General features: G+C 48.1%; 1 protein-coding gene across 2 annotated transcripts; it reads right to left on the bottom strand.

The window, feature by feature from the left end:
- Positions 1–1118: 1118 nt before the first annotated feature.
- Positions 1119–18643, bottom strand: GPRC5A (G protein-coupled receptor class C group 5 member A). 2 transcript variants are annotated; one of them, XM_049625084.1, is made up of 5 exons: positions 18347–18643; positions 17680–17863; positions 4745–5673; positions 2387–2445; positions 1119–2093 (listed from the first exon to the last, which is right to left on the bottom strand). In XM_049625084.1, exons 3-5 carry the CDS (start codon positions 5664–5666, stop codon positions 2001–2003), a joined length of 1074 nt encoding a protein of 357 aa, XP_049481041.1. In that variant the 5' UTR covers positions 5667–5673; positions 17680–17863; positions 18347–18643; the 3' UTR covers positions 1119–2000. The 2 variants fall into 2 exon arrangements, with proteins under 2 accessions (XP_049481041.1, XP_049481040.1); XM_049625083.1 differs by lacking the exon at positions 17680–17863.
- Between the last annotated feature and the right edge of the window lie 459 nt (positions 18644–19102).

The following is a 19102-nucleotide window of genomic DNA, read 5'->3' as shown; positions in this document are numbered from 1 at the left end:
GATCTGTTCAAACGGGGAGCAGTTATCTACCTGCCAACAAGAAACAAGGATTCGGCGAGGTGATGGTCTACTTGTCCAAACTCTGTATTTCTTGGGAGAGAAGCCAGCAATGGGCGCCATTTCCATGTTTTCTCCCGTTTTTGAAGAGGCTGACATGAGGACTGCCATCATGGGATTACAAAAGCCCGGCAGATCCTTGCCCCTAACAAGAAAGCAGATCCAGGGTATTCTGTGGCTTTGCCTTTCACTCAGGCCCTTCGCTTGGTTGATGGGCTAACGACCAGAGGAGTAAAGAAAAGAGGGAAGGGAATATGTATTTCTTGAGTACCTACACCGTGGTAGATAATACACGTGAAATTATATTGTCTTCACCTGACAACAACCTCACTGAGGAAAGATTAACCTCTTAAGAAAGATTAGAATGGTCTAGAATGATCCATCTCATTATTTGTAATTCCCCCTTTTCAATACAAACTAAGCTGATGCTGGGACAAAGCCATGTGGGAAACCACCAAATCTTTGTGGAACGTAAACATCCTTAATTCAGAGTGTCATTAATTCTCCAGCCTCACCTCACCTCTTCCCAACAGGGTTTTTCCTTCTGATGAAAAACGGAGCATCAGGCTCTTTGGAGATAACTCCCAAACTCAGCTACGAATTTCTAGATGTCATTCCATTTCTGCATATGGGGCTTTATTCTTTTTCCTTCACCAAAGAGTGTTTCCTATTGCCCCACCCCACAGGGCTGCTTCTCGGGGTAACTAAATAACAACTGTTAGTCACTATGCATTTTCCAAGGGATATTATGAACCGATTGTGTCAAACAGGGATCTGAATTCATCCCCTCCTACAATTAAACCTCCTGTGGATCGGGAAGCTGGCCTTGAGGACTCCTCCCAGTCCTACTGGGGCCACCAAAGCCCATCCCAGGATTGCCATTCCTCTGCCTTCCTGGAACAAAACCTCAGAGTCCGTGGCCGTTCTTGGCTCCCCCTCTCACCCTTGCCTCTCACCCAACGGAACTGAACCTTGAACTTCGGCTCCGTGTCTTGAGCTCCACGTGAAGAAGACAAGAGCCTGCCGTCTCTCCTTCAGGTCCCACCGCAGCTCTCACAGTCAAAGAGTTGCCACCGTATCTTTATTGCGTCTCCAAGTGAGGAACAGTGAATAACTTATTACACACAGAACACTCTCCTTTGGAGGACAATGTCCACTTGCGGGACATAGGTGGTGAACACAATGCAGAGCTATTTACAGAAGCTGAGGAGCAAGGGGCTGAGAGAAGGATCAGTGCCAGGAGTTTATAGCAAGAACAGTGCACAGATTCTCCTGCCGAAGAGAAATCGGGCTTCTCCCCGCTGGCGAGCTACAGAAGAGGGACTTCTGGTGAAGCGTACAGGGGAGCTTCAGCCTGGGGATGGACAGCATGTTTGGGAATGGTGACCTGTGAATTGGTGCTGCGGACCCACAGGGGTCCTGTGGTAGCACCAGAGATGAGAACGTTTAGGGTGACCTTGAGCCTCTCCTACCCAGGCGAGAAGGGAGGGTGCCAGTGAGTTGGTCTCCAGTGTAGATTTCAGCAGGGACAGGCCTCGGCTGTTTTTGCCCAGATTTGCCATTCTGCTCTGGGCCAAGCGGTCCTCACAAAACCCGTCTTGAGTTAGAAAGGCTGGCACCCGCAGCTAACTGCGCCAGTAAGCGGTCAGATGAGCAGAGCTCTCATCGCTTGTGAAATGACTGGGCACAGTGAGGGGCACACCCTGAGTTTGCCTGAGACTCCCTCCCGCTGAAAAGACGGATCCTAAGTATGGGACGAAGGAAAAACCCTAGAGTGCTGTGACCTGCCGTCCTGTTAGCCCCCCAGCAACTCCAGAAGGGAAGGAAAGCTCGTCCCAAAAGGTTCTGTACGGTTTCCTTAGGCGACTCTGGGTGTAGCCCACATCCCTTTGAACCCCCCCTGGTTGGCTGACTTGCTGTGTTCGCCCCACTCTTCAGAACAGCTAACTGCCGCCTTTCCTTCCTTCATAGTCATTGTAAGGGCTGGTCCGAGTCTGGGCCCGCGGAATGGAGAAGTCCTTTTGGGAGGTCCGATTCTGAAAAGGCAGCAACCATATCGTTAAACCCACTCCAATTCCCGGATATTTCCACAGAGCTCCAATCTGGGCGGGAATCTAACTCTCTCCCCTTCTCCCAACCCTCCCCCTGAAGCCCTGCATTCCAGGGTCCTGTGCTAACCCCTGAGGCAGATCACGGGAAAGGAAGACACCGCACCCTTTCAAGGTGGCCTTCCAGGGGCCATGAGAGTGGCTACAGCCCATGTTCCCAAAGGACAGACATTCCAGGGGGGCTGACGCTGCTGGTGTAACAGGAGAAAGAAACCATTTACCTGCAGCTGAAAATGGGTGGCATAGGGAGCATAGAGCGTATCACCTAGCTCTTCAAGGCCTGAAAGAGAGGGAGAGGGGGGATTACAGCGTTAGGGTCCCCCCACCACATCATGCTTCTGCCTGTGCCTACCCCAATTCGATCATTTATCCAAGCGTCTATCTTCCCAGTAGACCGCGAGTTTCATGTGGGGAGAGATTGTCCCAAGCCCAGGGCCAAACACAATATTGGTTGAATAAATGAATAACCACCAACATAGGGTCACTAGGGAAGCACCTTTCCCAAAACTTTCACTGGTGGTCAATCCAGGACCACTTGAAAAGCACCCTTGAAACCAGTCTTTTCAGACAGAGCTGTCCAAGCGCTGTCAGTTACCTACAGTGAAGCTCACTACGGATTTACCCGCTTCCTTAACCACCAGCAAGGCAAGAAAAAAAATTTTTATTACTTTCTTTGGGAGGGGGCAGAACTTATGAGCAATTGTTTTCTCGGTATTTGGGGAACACTAGAGGGATTTAAACTCTGGAACAGAAGAGTAAACGCATACAATTGTCGTGAATACAATTTAAAGCAATCCATTTACCTGTTCCAGTTTACTGAGATTTCCCACCAAGTGTACCTATTCAGTTTACTCCATGAACACCTCAAATACTTTCTCTGTGTTACTGTGGAGAATATAAGGATTAACCAGACGGATTCCTGGCCTGAGGCTGACACTGGAGAGCAAGGGATATACGACAGCTACACAAATAGCCATGAAATGAGACAGACTCTGATAAGAGCATTTCAAAGTTCTACAGCATGTGGGAGGAGTGAATAAGGAGACTGGGCAATGTGTGCTCTGGAAAAGGGCAAGAACAGGGCACAAAGGCATGCCTGGAGCCTGGACACACAGGCAGGGAAAGGCACTGAGTGACTTGGTTTGTTCGGACGGAGAGCACAGCTTCCGTGGTTGTTGGGTTCTCGCTGGGAAAAGCCTCCCTAAGTCAACATGGTGGATCTTAGACAGCCAGCAACGTCTGCGAGCAGGAACATGTAGTAGCCAGAGAAGTATTTTAGGGGAGAGGAAGGGAACGGGTGGCCTACAAAATGGATGGAAGGAAGGATGAAAGGGAGGAATCGCAGCTAGGGAATGATAACAGGGAGTCCAGGAGCGCGGTGACAGAGTGAAGCCGTGAGAATGGACAGGAGTGGATGGGTGCTAAGACATCCCCTCCAGCCACCCCTGTTTCCCTTTGGCCTTCCAAGCGCCCCGGAGAGGAATCACAGCTCCCGTGAGAAGCACCAGGAAGCTGTGCACCTTGGGCTTCAAGAGCAGAGGAAACTGTCAGCTGAACCTAAGAACCTAGCCTTGGAGGTCCCTCACTCCTCTCCCGAACTCATCCCCCCCAGAGGTCGGTGTAAACCTCAGGGACCCTTGATTAGGCCCAGAGAGCAGTGGACACCTCACAGACCAACGGATAGGTCCCTAAGGGCAAGGGCAGTCTCTAGCTGTCGGTGTAGCCTCTTTCTGTTGAGAGAACAACAGAACACCTGGTTACTCGTGACTTCAGGCAAGAGCAAAATCATTGGATTCTTTTATGTCAGCTACAATCTCTTCCCTCCCGTGGGCCCAGAGACACGCAGTAAGATGTGGCTGTGCAGGATAAATCAGAACCCTCAGTAACTTTATGGAGATTTCTGCGGGTTTGTGGTAAAAGGGCTTTCTCCCTCCTCTGTGCTCTGTGCCTACCGCAAGGAATCATGGCTTGGCTTTCTGCATTCAAATCTATAAAGGCTTCACGTTTCTGGAAGGAACACCCAGCTATCTTTCATAAAGAACACAATCTCGCCTACAGGTCTCTAGGGATGTTTCTAGTCATTCCTTTGCCCCAACTTATTTTGACTCAGAGAAACCCACAGGGTATTGTGTAGAAAGTACTAGATTAAGACTCCAGAGGCCAGCTTCTAGTTCTACTAGAACTCTAACCAGCTGGATGAGCCTTGGGGACCCTGTCTGTTCTGTCAGGGGTATGACCTGGATAATCGTGAATGTTCCTTACAGTTACAATATCCTATGATTCTGGGGTGCCTGGGTGGCTCAGGTTAAGCGGTTAAGCGTCTGACTTCAGCTCAGGTCACGATCATATAGTTTGTGAGTTCGAGCGCCGCATCGGGCTCTGTGCTGACAGCTCAGAGCCTGGAGCCTGCTTCGGATTCTGTGTCTCATTCTCTCTCTTCCCCTCCCCCACTTGTGCTCTGTCTCTCTCTGTCTCTCAAAAATAAATAAAAATGTAAAAACAAAACAAAACAACAACCAATATCCTATGATTCTCTCCCATCTTCCTACAAGGAATTCTCACCCCGCCGTGCTCTGTACCTTGAGTGATTTCCTCTTGAGAGTAGGCTCTGTTCTCCACACCATAGCTCTGCTTCATGAGCTGAGGTTTACAAAACGCATCCTCAACAGGGTAATCCATGGGGTTCCGTTGCTTCGTGAGCAGCTGAAACTCGGGCGCAATGTAAGCCAACAGGAAAACCCAGCCATTGGCAACCAGGGCTGAGCTGAGGGTGGTATCATCCCACTCGGGGCCAAGGGCAGAAATCAGGAGCAGAGTGATCCACGTCACCCAGATGGCAATGGAGAGAACCATGGTGAGGAAGATGTGGACCCCGTGTCTCTTCCAGCCAGTGAAGGATCCACAGAAGATGGAGCAGGACGTGAGGAAGGTCAACGCCATCAAGAAAAGGACATAGGTGAGCAACAGGACAAAGTCTTCATTACGCCGAGAGGCAGAAAGCTCAGAGAAGATGGCGACATTGGTCCTGTTCATGGTGAGGACGATGTACTCGATAGCAATGACGTCCTGCACCAGGCTGAAGCCCACGGCCAGGCCCAGCATCACCAGCAAGGACAGGGGCTTCCTCCCACGCACCAGCTTCGTCAGGTTGAAAGCATGAGTCAGCAGGCAGGAGAAGCAGAGGGAGAAGAGGACGCCGAAGAGGAAGAAGCGGGTGGGCCCTGTACTGCCATCGAGTTGGATGATGAAAGCGAAGGTGAGGCCGAAGATGCCCAGCACACCCAGCAAGAAGAGAAACTGGGTCGGGAGCACTTTTCGCCTGTTGGAGTCCTGCACCTTGCAGATGAGGATCAGGAGACCGAGCATGAAGGCCACCGAGGTCACAGTCCCCACTGCGGCCACCGCTTCTAGGACAATGCCCCAGATTTGAGTGGTATCACAAAGTCTGTGGTACTTGGCGTCCAGGCTTGAGCGGCAACCACTAGGGGATGTCGTGGCCATTCTGGTCCTGCATAAACGCAAAGTTGGGGGGAGGGGCGGTGAGTCTCCTAACAAACTCGGACAGGCACAGGGGACCCAAAAGATTAGGGAAAACTTTTACATGTTTGGCTGGGGTTTTGTCTCTGAACTCGCTACGTTAGATGGAGCTACTAACTTTTCTCCACCTCTCATGGCAAATTCTACAGACTGATGGAGGGAAAAGACAAATCTCCCCACAATTAAACTATATTAATATGTACCCTGACGCCAGACGACTCAGTGCTCTGCTGAGGAATTTCAGGGTCTCATTTCAAAAAAATATGTCACAAATACCTTGCCAGGGATCCTGATACTTTTGGCTAGTATTTTCTCAGGAATTATCGAACATGAAAATCTCTAAGCTTAAAGCTTTAATCATAACTTGCCAGTCTCAAGGTTTTCTCCACCTTTGCCTCTGTTTCAGACATTTGTAAGCATCCCATTCTTTCCTGTAAATTTCTCTACAGAAGGCCAAACATTCCCTTCACCACCATGGGATCCTCGACTTCAGCTTTGCTGTCACATATTACAAGGGTTTTTCCCCCCCTTGAGGTTTGTAAGGATGGCTCTACTCATTCCAAAAAGCGATGGAAAGAGTCTTCTATGTCAGAAAGAGTTCTTTATTAACTATCTGTAAGGAGGGACACCCTGAAGGACACAAAACAACGGTGGATAATCCAATGAAACATATTACGAATAGCTAATGCTCATTTTTTCTGTGGATCAGAAACTCTTCTAATCACGTTTCGTATATACTAGTTTAATTTCAAAGCAGCTCTAGGAGGTAAAAAATAGCCCTGTATCACAGATGAAAAAACTGAGGCAGAGACAGGTCAAGTTTCTTGCCCAACATCATATACGAGGAAATAGCAGAAGCAGCATTTGAATATAGGTCAAATTCTAGGATCTATGCTCTCAACTATTCCAGGTACCACCACTCAAGTGAGTTCTAGTTGGCCTTAAATGCAAACTGAGATACTGTCATTCTCTCTGTCTCTCTCTCTTACCTCCTCCCCTTTTTCTCCCTTATCAGATGCCCCATAAACCAGTTCTGTTTATGGTCTTGATTCCACTTGGCTCAGCCCCATACAGGCTAGGAGCTCCCAGGGGATAGATGATCCACAAAGCAGGTAATCTGCTCACCCACTCAAAGACAATCAGAGTTGACTGGCTATATAGCAGATGACTTCCTATATATCTCTCCTTGACCTCCCAGGTCCGCTTCCTTCTCTGCTCCCACAACCTTCATGTCAATTTCAGACCCAGCTGATTTCCCAAACCCCATGAAATCTAATTCCTAAGAATTCAGGGCACAGTGGGAAGATAAATTGAGACATAGGAAGAGACAAGGAGTTTGTACATTTCCCAAAAATGTATGGTTCTCAAACCCCAAAGTCAATGTCAAGTAAGATGCTGAAATTCAAAAGTGCTAAGGCTTTAAAGTTTGTCAACAAAATTTGTTCTGAATTATCTGGCTGTTTATTAGTTTCTAGGACACAATTACTTTTGGTTTGTTGTATGCTATTTGTGCATGATTTTTTTGTGGGGGTGGGGGGGTGGGGCTTTAGTTTTTCTTTTCCTGATAGGATTTCTCACTCAACAATGAAGAGTCCTGAACTGACTAGAAGAGAAATATGGTCGGGACAGGGAGCAGAGGACAGAGGTAGGGGAAGGGAAGGCTCACTGAGAACCGCCCCCACCCCCCCCACACACACACAGAAAATCACCCGTGAAAGATCTCGGCTTCTGCTAATGCCAAGTAGGGAGAGCCTGTGAAGAAAGGAATTGAAAGGAGGGAAGCCACTGGCATTGGGAAGCAGGAAAAGGTATAAAACCTCTGCCGGATCCTGCTTCTTTCCTTGTAGCAGAAAAAACAGCTCAGAATTTCTTCACCACATGCCCATACACGCTTATAGACAAGACTTCTCTGGCCCTTCATGGCTCTATGGGATTATGTGATCAACCCAATGGAAAAACAACACCCTCCCTTCTCCTTCCATTTTATGTCCTCATGATCAAACCACAAGTCAGAGAACAGCACAGTGAGATATAGAACAGGCCACTGTTCACTGACTGTCCAGGGCAAATGAGCAGCTTCCTCAGTGTAGACAGAATTCCAACATCTCCTTCCCTTAAAGATACAAAATCTGGGGGCACCTGGTGGCTCAATAGGTTGAGTGTCACTGCACTCTACCCCATGGAAATTATACCACAGTCGCCCCTACCGTGCAGAGCACAGAGCAAAGGATGGGTCTTCAGGGCAGTGCAGAATACAAAAAGGGAGGAAGAAGGAAGGCAACTGAGCTTAGATATAGGCAACTCCTGAAACACAAGGACCCGAAGTCTGATCTGCCTTGCATACCAATGTCCACTCCATGGAGCTAGGGAGAAAGGAGGTGCAGATCCCGCTTACTGGTCCGCACCATGAATATGGAAGAGAAAGAACCCCCGTTGAGTTCAAACACGGTGCACAAAAGGGAAGGGACCGAGGCCATGTGCATTTCATCCTCACTCACCTCTCCTCTCCTCTCAGATCAGTCAGAAGGCTGCATCCAGCAAGAAAGGTATCTCACCCTCCCAGCCCTGCCCCGCAACTGTCCCTTCCCCACTCTTCAAGGTAGTGCCGTCCCTTGAGGGTAGTCATCATAATCACGGAAAACTATGGAGGACTTTGGGCCTGATGACTAAATCTTGTCAGAGACTGACGAGGTGTTTGCCTGAAGGGCACCTGTGGTGCTGGACAGAGGAACAGTGAGGCAGAAACCTCCCGCCCCCAGCTTAGAGCTCCGGGCCCCTCCCTTGTGGTGGCAGCTTTCCGGGTGGGGGATGCTGTGTGGGGGCCTCCTGGCATCCACAGAACAGAGTCCAATAAGAGCAATGGGCCATGGGTGTGGAGAGGGGAGAAACCCTATGTCCCTCAACTTCACCTCCACCTCCCATCCCCAATCGTGCACGGGAGACGGAGAAACAGTCCCTGAAGTGCCTTTGAAACACTATTTTTAAAGAGATGCTGAAATTTTCAAGCATACTCACAAAAAAAGAATAATATGGTGGAGACCCCTTGGACTCATCCCTTGGTTTCACAAATTACCAATATATGGCCAATTTTGCTTCATCCACATCCCCACCCACTCACTAGGTTTTTTCTTAAGTTTATTTATTTGTTTTGAGAGAGGGGCAGACAGAGGGGGAGAGAGAGAACCCCAAGCAGGCTCTTTGCTCTGAGCTCAGAGCCCAATGCAGGGTTTGAACACCCGAACCATGAGATCATGACCTGAGCCAAAATCAAGAGTCAGACATTTAACCAACTGAGCCACCCAGGTACCCCTCACTAGATTTTTTAAAAATTTATTTATCCATTTATTTTAAGGTAGACTCTACATCCAACGTGGGGCCCAAACCCCCAACCCTGAGAACAAGAGTCCCATGCTCTACTGACTTGAGCCAGCCAGGCATCCCTCACTAGATTGTTTTTAAGCAAACCGCAGACATCATATCCTTTCATACTTAAACACTTCATGTATCTCTAAAAGATAAAACTCCTTTTTAACTTAACCACCCTTTAAAAATTAACAATAACCCTTTAATATCAAATATCCAGTTAGGGTTCATATTTCCCAATTCTCTCACAACTGTCCTTTTAAAATTTTTCTTAGTAAATACGTGTTTATCTGAGTGACTAATTTTTTTGGAATTATCCTTACTTCACCTCCGTTAGCCCTCCTCCACCTCTTCCCCTGCACGACAGGCATTGCGCAATGGGTCTAAAGTGTCCTAAGTACTTTGAATTTGGTCAGAGGAAAATAAAACTCACTGGACTCATTAACAAGCAGCTCTGTATGGGGAAGGCCCTGTGTCACCCAGGGAGTGGCCCAGATGAGGAAAAGACACCAGGAAGGTGGCTGGGGGAAAGGACGGGGTTCTGAGAAGCTACGAAGGACTTCTAGAAAGCAAGGTTTGAGGGGGAAAGGGAAGCAATGAGCATTTGGGAAAACAAACTGCCAGGAGCTAGAGAGGAACCTCAGGGCGGGAGCAAGAAAGAGGACATGGAATGAGACCACGGGTTATTTGGCCATCGCTTGTAACCAAAGTCAAGGGCAGAGAGATTTGGGGTCCCATCAGCAAAAGACTACCTCCTACAAAGTCCGAATGGGGGCTACAAGGAGCCATTTACTCTTGGACAGCTCTGAACAGGGAGAGGACGTCTCACCACTAACTCATTCTCAGCAGGGGTGAGGCATGCCCTTCTGCGCTCTACCCATTGAACCCTCACAACCACCTTCTGCTATAGCTCATACCCCCATTATCCCTGTCCTCCAACTGCAGCCACTGAGACACAAGTCAGCTGGCTCACCAAAGTCACACCGCTAGGACAAGGCAGGGTCAACTGAATCCAGTTCTGAATTCAAACCAGAATTCTAACTCCAACATTACACCCGTAGAGCCCTATGTCTGGTAAGGACTTTAAAGCCAGGGGCCCTGCCATTGGCGAGGGTGAGGGGGGTGACTCCATCAACACTCGGGCAATGCGCTAGGCTTTGAGCACGGATGAAATCCACCGAGGCACGCGGCCTGCCCTTGTGAGCTGCTCCAGCTGTTCAAGTTACGCATAATACCCTCAGATTCCTGCACACTGGCCACATGCGCTCCACTGCAGCAGGCAGGGCAGGAGAGAAGGCCGTGGAAGAGGAGAAAGAAGGGCAGGAGGCAGCGCAGGGGGCTCCCGTCGGTGAGCCCAAGGCAGAGGCACCAAAAGCCAATTTAAGATCCACCTCAGAGCTGGGAAATGGCCTGAGAAATCCCCATCCCACATTAGCAAACCCAACATTCATGTCCTGCGGATGACATCTCTTCAGGAGCTCTTGAATATTCCACTCCTCTGAGCCCTAAGGCAGTCCCCTCCACCTGGACCCCTTCAGAAGACACCCCCCCTCCCGCTCCAGGCCTGTCCTCTCTGAGCGGCTCTATCGGCAGCCAGGGGGGAAGAGTCATAATCCTGCACAGAAGTGTAAGGCTCTGCGTCCTCAGCCCTGCCTGCCTCTTGCGCTTCCTACCATAGCCCTGTTCACACAGCCCTGCAATACCTATTGAAAAGTCTGTGTCTTCTTCCAGACTGAAAGGCTCTTTGATGGCAGGGACTGAGTTAAGAGTTTCTCCCCAGTCTCTAACCTGATAGATGGTAAATGCCTAAGTAGGATGGACGAGTGTGTTCAGGGATAGAAGTGGAGTCTGCTGGGAGAGGAGGGGATGCTCAGGGGACAGCGTGGGTGGGGTGGGTCGTACCTGGTTTCCTTGCTAGCTCCCCGTTCACTGTCCCGAGTCCCAACCTCCCTTCCTCCTGTCCTCCTCATGTGGGCTGTCTAAAACACACTTCGGGTCCGAGGCTAGGGGCTCTGGGCCATGTCTGGAACCATGCTCCTATCTGAATGACACCAGGTGTCTCCCAGGAAAGTATGAGTCCTGAGATTTCCCAGGAAGCAGAGAGAGATTTACTAGAATCCAGTCCACATTCCCACCCAACTCCCTGATGACTAAACCCTGTACTTGGCAGGAACATGGTACAGTTTTAAAGTATGTAGCCTCTGACCTGGGACACAGGAAAGGGCCTTGAGTCATAAGGGTGAGACCCCCTTCACTTATTACAGCTGCTAACTAAGCTAACAACTCACGGTCCAATAATCCAACAACACCTACCACGCAGACCTTGAAGTCGCCTGGCGCTGTCCTAAACCCTTCTGGAATGAGTCAGGGCATGAAAGAAAAAAAAAAGAAACGTTAAAAAGAAAAAAGAGAGGGGAAAGGGAGAAAGAAAGGACAATAAGAGGAAGAGGTGATAGGGGAGGAAGAAAGGCAAGAAGGGAGGGAGAGAAGGGAGGAAGGGGGAGGCAGGAAGTCACTTCCTGGGCTCAAGACCAAGCCCTGTCTTCACCCCGCCCTTTCAGAAAGAAGGGGTTTCAGCTGCCTTCTGTGTGGACACTATCTCCAGGAACCTCCCTCCCCTCCTCTGAAAAATGAGGGTGGGGTGCTGAACTCGATGGTGTGAGCCCACCTCCAGCTTCACTGTTCATCCCTCTAGAAAACTCCTTTTAGACAATTCCCAAATCTCTTTCTCCCTCCCCCTCATTCTTCTCCTCGCCCCACCTCCTGTCATTAAAAGGACATGCCCTGCCAATTCCTAACCAAACCCCAAAACAGGGCTGGAGGTGACTGAGGGTCCGAGCGCAGGCCAAGCAAGGAGAGGGCCACCAGGCAAAGGCTCACCTGTAGGACGAGGCCACCAGGTAGCAGAGCAATACTGACCTTAGACCCGGGCCTGCTCTTGCCAGACCCAAGGCCCTAGCTGGTATGCAAGAACAAATGCCAGCATTGATGAGTCCCCCAGCTTCCCCAAGACTCCTCTCCTCTTTTCCCAGGGGGGCAAGAATGGGGTCTAGAGCTCCTGAAGCCCAGACCTGGAAGGTTGCCCAAGCTGGTTGCCTGGGCCACACCCCCCTCCACCCCACCCCCACCGTATCTGAGCGTGAATAACCTGGGGCCCAGAGCCTAGCCAAAGCCAATCTTATCTTCCTCCTTATGAGACATATCTCATTCTTTCATCTGAAAATGAAGAAGACAATACCTACCTCTCAGCGGTGCCTGGGGAATGATACCAAATAACTTTAGTGTTTGTTGAAGCTGAGTCCCCTCTACCTGAGCCAGGAAAACGTGTGATTTTCTAGCATTTTAATTTTCTCTCTTTTTCTTGAATTGCCTCATTCAATGTAGCGCAAGAGTCCCAATACAATTATGAATAAAAATAATGACTCCGGCCACATCCTGAGTTCCCCGGAGGTAGGCACCCTGCTGAGGGTTTATGTTTTTGTATGGATTCTCTCATTTACATGTTTTCACATTTATTGCTTCGTTTACTATTCCTACAACCCATTTTATACGTGAGAAGACAGACTCTTAGAAGTTACTGTGCCCAGTTTCACAGAGCTGAGAAGACTATCCCTTTATGAGTGGCCTTAATCATAATGTAATTTTTCATTTCATCTCGAAATCACGGTGATGAACTCTGAAGCTTTGCCCCCCAACTCCTGCCTCTCTCCACTTAAACCGGCTCTGAGAAGTCTACACAGTGAGCAATACTACACTTGATCAACACGCATTTAAATGCCCACTCTGTGGGGCGCCTGGGTGGCTCAGTTGGTCAAGGGTCCCACTTTGTCTCAGGTCATGATCTTACAGTTCACGAGTTCGAGCCCCACGTCGGGCTCTGTGCTGACAGCTCAGAACCTGGAGCCTGCTTCGGATTCTGTGTCTCCTTCTCTCTCTGCCCCTCCCCTGCTCGCTTGCCCTCTCCCTTTCTCTCTCTCTGAAAAGTAAAAATAAACACTAAACATTTTTTTAAAAAAATAAATGCCTAAAAATAAATGTGTTAGGTACTGTGCTAAGTCACACAGACCAAAAGTATGTCTACTGCCCCTGGGAGACCCAACAGAGTCACGGTGACATACAAAAAAGGAGTCACGGGCTGTGCAGAGAATGCTAAGTGCACATGGAAAACAGTGATCCATTCTACCTAACGGGTTTCTTTTTTGTTTTTTAATGCTACAGAGACCAGGGAGGTGAAGCATGAAAGATAAGCAGCAAAGAGTGGGAGATTTTTAGGAAGGTAGGTTAGTTCCCAGATTTCTGGCTTAGGCAACTGCGTGGAGCCTAGAAATGCAGGCGGGTGAGGACCGATGCCAAGCGTGGTCGTGTGGAATCTAAGATGAATATGGAACGTGCAACTGGAGGCATCCAGAAAGGACAACACAAAGTCCTCCTGAGAGTTTACTCCGGGCCACACATTCCTGCCTTCTCACAACAACCCTATTATTATGTCCCCTTTCTGCAGTTGAGGCACAGAGAAATTAAAATAACTTGCCCAAGATCTCATGGCGCTTAGAAGCCAGGCTCCAGCACCTGGTTGTGCTGACCCCCTCTGCACTTAGACATGCAAGTCTGAGGCTCCGGAGAGGTTTGGGCTGTAAGTACAGAGTGGGCCTAGAGGAGGTATCTGAAGCCTTGGGAGGAGAACAAGATCACACTGGGAACAAGTACGGCGGGTAGGGGGCCCAGGGCAGAACCAGGGGAACACCATCTCCCCAACGCAGCGGTCGACAAAAGATGGTTTAAAACTTGATCAGGGATTGGGGCGCCTGCGTGGTTCAGTTGGTCGAGCGCTCGGTTGATTTCTACTCAGGTCACAATCCCAGGGTTGTGGGATGGAGCCCTGCATGGGGCTCTGTGCTGAGCGTGGAGCCTGCTTAAGATTCTCTCTCCTTCTGTCCCTCTCCCCTGCTCATTCTCTCTCTAAAATTAAAAAAAAATTTTTTTTTTTCTAACGATCAGGGGTTGGTAAAAAAAACAATCATCATAATAAGCCTGAGTGGACTGGTTTCCCAGAAGCCAAGGAGCAGCTTCAAAAAAAAAAAAAAAAAAAAAAGTGGTCTGTAAGGGGAACAAAGAAGGGAAGGCTTGGGAAGGGATCTTTGAATTAACATATTAGCACCTTATTGTCTGTTATAACAGATTCAGTTCCAGAGCTTCATGGCTTTTCTCCAACTGGTCCTCCCAACCCTTCCTAACTCCCGGCCCCACCTCCATGCAAGGCAAACCAATCTTCCAAGAGTATTTCTATCCAGAAGGGGATTGTGACAAAGTCCTGCTTTTTGCCTCAGCACATGCATTGTTCTCCCAACCAGAAAGACCCTTCCCCTCCTCTTCACAATCCACTTACCATATTGCTTTGAAATATAACTCAAAACTTACCCCTATCTTGAGGTAATAATAATTTAATAATAATAATTTTAAAAATTATTAGTCCCATCTCATTCTAAATGTATTCTAAACTCTCGTCATAGTTTTTGCGATTAAGTATTTCTTGGTACTCAAGTTTTTCCACATATATGTTTTATACAACACATTAATATCAATGCTGACTCAACTATCAGATAACAAGCTTTTTTTTTTTTTTTTTTTTTATTTATTTATTTTTGGGACAGAGAGAGACAGAGCATAAACGGGGGAGGGTCAGAGAGAGAGGGAGACACAGAATCGGAAACAGGCTCCAGGCTCCGAGCCATCAGCCCAGAGCCCGACGCGGGGCTCGAACTCACGGACCGCGAGATCGTGACCCGGCTGAAGCCGGACGCTTAACCGACTGCGCCACCCAGGCGCCCCATAACAAGCTTTTTAAAGGAAACAGCAAACTTTCTATTTGTTGGTATTCTCCTTACTACATGCTCTGCACAGGGGTTGCTGAGCAAATGTTTTGGACTAAGACTGGCCACTGAATATCTACTCAAAGCAAGTTATTTATTGGCAAGTGTGAGTTAATGGGGAAGAAGAATTTTGGAAGATGAATACAAGCTGATGCTTATCCTCATCTTTTTATCTAGGCTGAATTCTAAGACAAGGGTGGAGTCTCAAGGGAATGTCTCTGCCCATGATGAAGGATTAGTTATAAGTGGAAAGTGTCTACAGGGAAATCTCCAGGATCCCCTGTTCTGGGTAGTCATCCTAATTCTGATGACATAAAAGTGATTATGGCATCAGTTTATGAATAACCTCTGAATAACATCACTGAATTGAGTTCCTTTTGTAGTAACTGAGAGAAAATAAGTTACCTTACCACCGTAGGCAGATCTAAACAAGCATAACTACAGTGTATATCCCAGTTTCTTTACTTTCGGGTAGTTCCCTGGAGACATTCCATACCATCTCCCTCCATTCTAAACAAAGCATATGAACTTTAGATTTCTGTGAAATAAATTGCTGGAATATAAAATACTAGAAATCTTTAAAAGAAAATAATATTTTGAGTGAAACTTCCAAATATTTTAGGCCCAGGATTTTAAGAAATAAAATTTCCAGAAAATAGGTGGATAAAATAAAGTCCATACTGGTAAACCAGCTCACAGCTCTCAAAGATGCCTTCTTCTAAATATTTTATATATAAAAATAACATATTCTTGTTCAATCCAACAAGTCCCAAGCTAAACTTATCATCTTTCCTTACAAGCCTGTATTTCTAAGTCCTAAGAATGGCATGACCACTCACTTAGCACCCTACTCGATCTAAAGATACAACATAGACTACCTAATGTGGGAAAAGATTGAGAGAGCAGACCATGTGACCAAAAATTATATGGCAATAGCAAGCAACAATTATTACAATAAATGTAAATGGTAACTTTTTCACTTTGAAAAAAGAAAAAACAAAGGCAAAATATAAATAAACACAAAAATAAGCAATAAGAAATAGTGTTTCTTTAGCAGGTATTATGTATCAAGTACAAAATTAAATAGCTTGCTGAAGGTTAGAAAATTAAGTAAGAGGTGAAGTATTAATATCACACAAAGTTTAGTTAAGGCAAAAAGACATTGTAGGAACTAAAAAGCTTACTTTATAATCATTAAGAATACTCCACATTGAAGATACAACTATCATAAACTTCTACGCACTAAATAACATAGCACCAAAATACATAAAACAAAAGCTACTGGAAATACAAGGAGAAATTAAAAGAAATACTATAGTTATAGGAGATTTTAATATTTCTAGGAGACTTTCATATTCTTTATCATTCCTTGGCAGATGAAATACAAGAGTAATAATACGATAACTTTTTATAAATGTTCTATGGACACTTTAATTGAAATAGTCTCTATGTTCTTATTAGATCTCCATTGTTAATCATATAATTCTGATCGTCTGTATCTGTGATCAGCAAACGTTTTCTGCAAAGATCCAAATAATAAGTAGTTTAGGGTTTGCAGGGCTGAAAGCAGCCATACATAATGCATAGAAAAATGAGTATAGTTGTGTTCCAATAAAACTTTATTTGCAAAAAGAGGCAGTGAGCTGTGTTTGGCCATGGAACTAGTTTACCAACCCCTTTCTATATGATTGCTTCTGTTGAAATGGTTATGAAATATTTACAAAAACAGCATGTTTTAAACCACAAAAAAATCTGAAATTCTAAAATAAGAAACATACAGATTATGTATTCTGACCACAAAGCAATAAATACAGAAATAAAAGTAGAAACAAATACACCAAACTGCTCAGAAAATCTGAGATCCTTCAGATGAAAATACTATTCAGTTCATTATTTTTTAAGGTCCTAATATACCAGCACATCATTTCCTGTCCATTTCCTCAGCTCAGTCTGGGTTTTAAACAGAACTGGACCTGAAGGCAAACTTCCAAAATGAGAAAAACGAAATCACAGTCAAAATTCATCTTCAATTTTCACTAAGTAGTGGAACACTAAGAAGCAAACTCCAAAGAAGATTCCCAAAGGGACACATGCAGATACAGAGGGGCTAGAATCTCAGCCATGGGAAGGAGATGGGGGCCTTGCCTAGACCCCTTAGGAGGAACTCAAGGCCCAGGCCCTGGCCTCCTCACAGCTGCAGGTTCCCGCAGAGCCTGGATGAGAAATCAGTCTTCTGACTCAAGACTGAGCGCACTTCCCAGAAATGTCATGCTCATTCCTATCTGCCCTCTGAGCACACATCTGGCCATATCCTCAGAGGAGCCTTTCTGCTTCCCAGGTAACGCCGCTGCTGACTGTTCCTTTCTGTCATTCCATCCCTCTCCTAGTGATAGCCAGCACACAGACCTGGAGGGGGGAGACCTGACCCCCATTCTCAACCCTCCCATGGGTCCCAGCCCAATGTATCTGAAGTGGTTCAAGTATTGCCCTTCAGGAGTGAGCCCACATTGGTGTCTGATTCAATTGAACCCTTCAACAGGTGTGGCCTTTACAAACCCTCTAAGGAGAAAAATCAGCCTGGAAACAAGCCAGGAACAGAAAAGCCTTCCAATTCTTTGGTCCTAAGCAGGCTTTCTCTATTACTAGCCCTATGTTACCCCCACCCCCCACCACCACCACACACACACACACCCTTCCCCCAGTAGATATTTAAGGGAGTATCTTGGACAGCTTTGGGGCCATACCTGGGTCCTATCTAGTTGTTGCCAGAAAGTGGGCTGTTATTGGATATTCAACTTCCATCAGCCCCAAGGTTCCTGAGCAACTCAAAGGACAGCCAGGGAAGGAGAGCTGTGGGACTGACAGCCTGACACTCTCATCAAGAGAAGGGGTGGCTTCAACGATCTGCTTCCGAAAATTCACAAGGGTCTGCTTGTTGTGAAAGGAGAACACAAATCAAAACCTTTCAGTACCTGAGTGAAGTAGCAGCTGTCACTATGTCCCTCCTCCTACCTCCCTCCACCCCCAACTCCCAACCCTCTCCACCCCCAATCCCATCCTCTAAAAATCGGTCTCCTTTTCTCTTCCCTAAGTGTGATCCCCAAGCTGCCCATGTGCCCAGCCAGGATTCCACCTGCTAGGAGTTTGTAAACGTGTCTGAGCACAAATATTATCCCGACTAATTTTTTTGCTCTCCGCCTCTTTCTCAGCCTGAGAACCTCAGGGCGGGGATTCTGAGTTCAGTTAACCAAACTAGAGAAATTCCATTCTTGGGATTTTTTTTTCTCACAGCCAGCTGTAGTCCATTACCAGGAGTTCTCTTTTCTTGTATCCCACCCCTCCCAACGCCGCACTCCCCCAAGGATTTAAATCTGGAGGCAGAGGGCGCCCCGGGCCGCGTGCCTCACTCACCCTTCTGCCCTGGCCGTGGCGCGTGAACTTGGGCTGCTTGTTTCGCGCGCGTCGGAGGCGGCACAGGAGCCCCTAGCTGCTGGAGAAGCCCGCAGGCAGCTATCCCGCCCTCGCAGCGCTGAGCGGTTATAAAGGCAGCCGTCGCCGGAGGGAGGGAGCAAGCGAGGGGGTGAGCAGAGGGACACGGGGCGGGAGAGGGTCAGGGGGAGAGGACACGCCTATTCCAGTTCCGCGGCACTGCATGCTGTTATGAAAATAAAGTCCCCGTGCCAGGGTATGAACCAAAAGTCGCCTGACGTCAGCGGCACAGTCACCCTTGAAGCGGGTGGGGGGGGGGGGTGGTTTGGACAGGAGGAACCACCCCCCCGGGCCCCCGCCTGGCGCATCCAAACTGCTGCGGGACGCGCGCACGGGCAGGTCCCAAGGCCCCGGGGGGAAAAGTGGCCAGAGGGGACCTCTCGTTATCGTCCCGCAAGCTGTCACGTCCGGGGCGGGGGTGGGGGAGAGCCACACCCGCCCTCCCCGCCGGGCACCCCTCTCCGACAAGGGCCTGGGCCAGCCAGGTCGTGGCGCCTGGGTTAGCTCCTGGGTCCCACGGCCGGCGCGTGCGCGCGCGTGTGTGTTAAATAGGAAGGAGAGCTGACCTCCAGGTGGCCCTTCCTGCCGTGGTGCGGGAGAAGTTCGATTTCCTCACCTTTCCTCTTAGCTTAGCCTATCACTCTCCCCCACCAGTGCAGGATGGGAAGCCAGGCGGGG

This window comes from Panthera uncia, chromosome B4 (assembly GCF_023721935.1).
Source record: "Panthera uncia isolate 11264 chromosome B4, Puncia_PCG_1.0, whole genome shotgun sequence".
NCBI lineage: Eukaryota > Metazoa > Chordata > Mammalia > Carnivora > Felidae > Panthera > Panthera uncia.
This window is presented reverse-complemented; position numbering and strand designations above follow the sequence as displayed.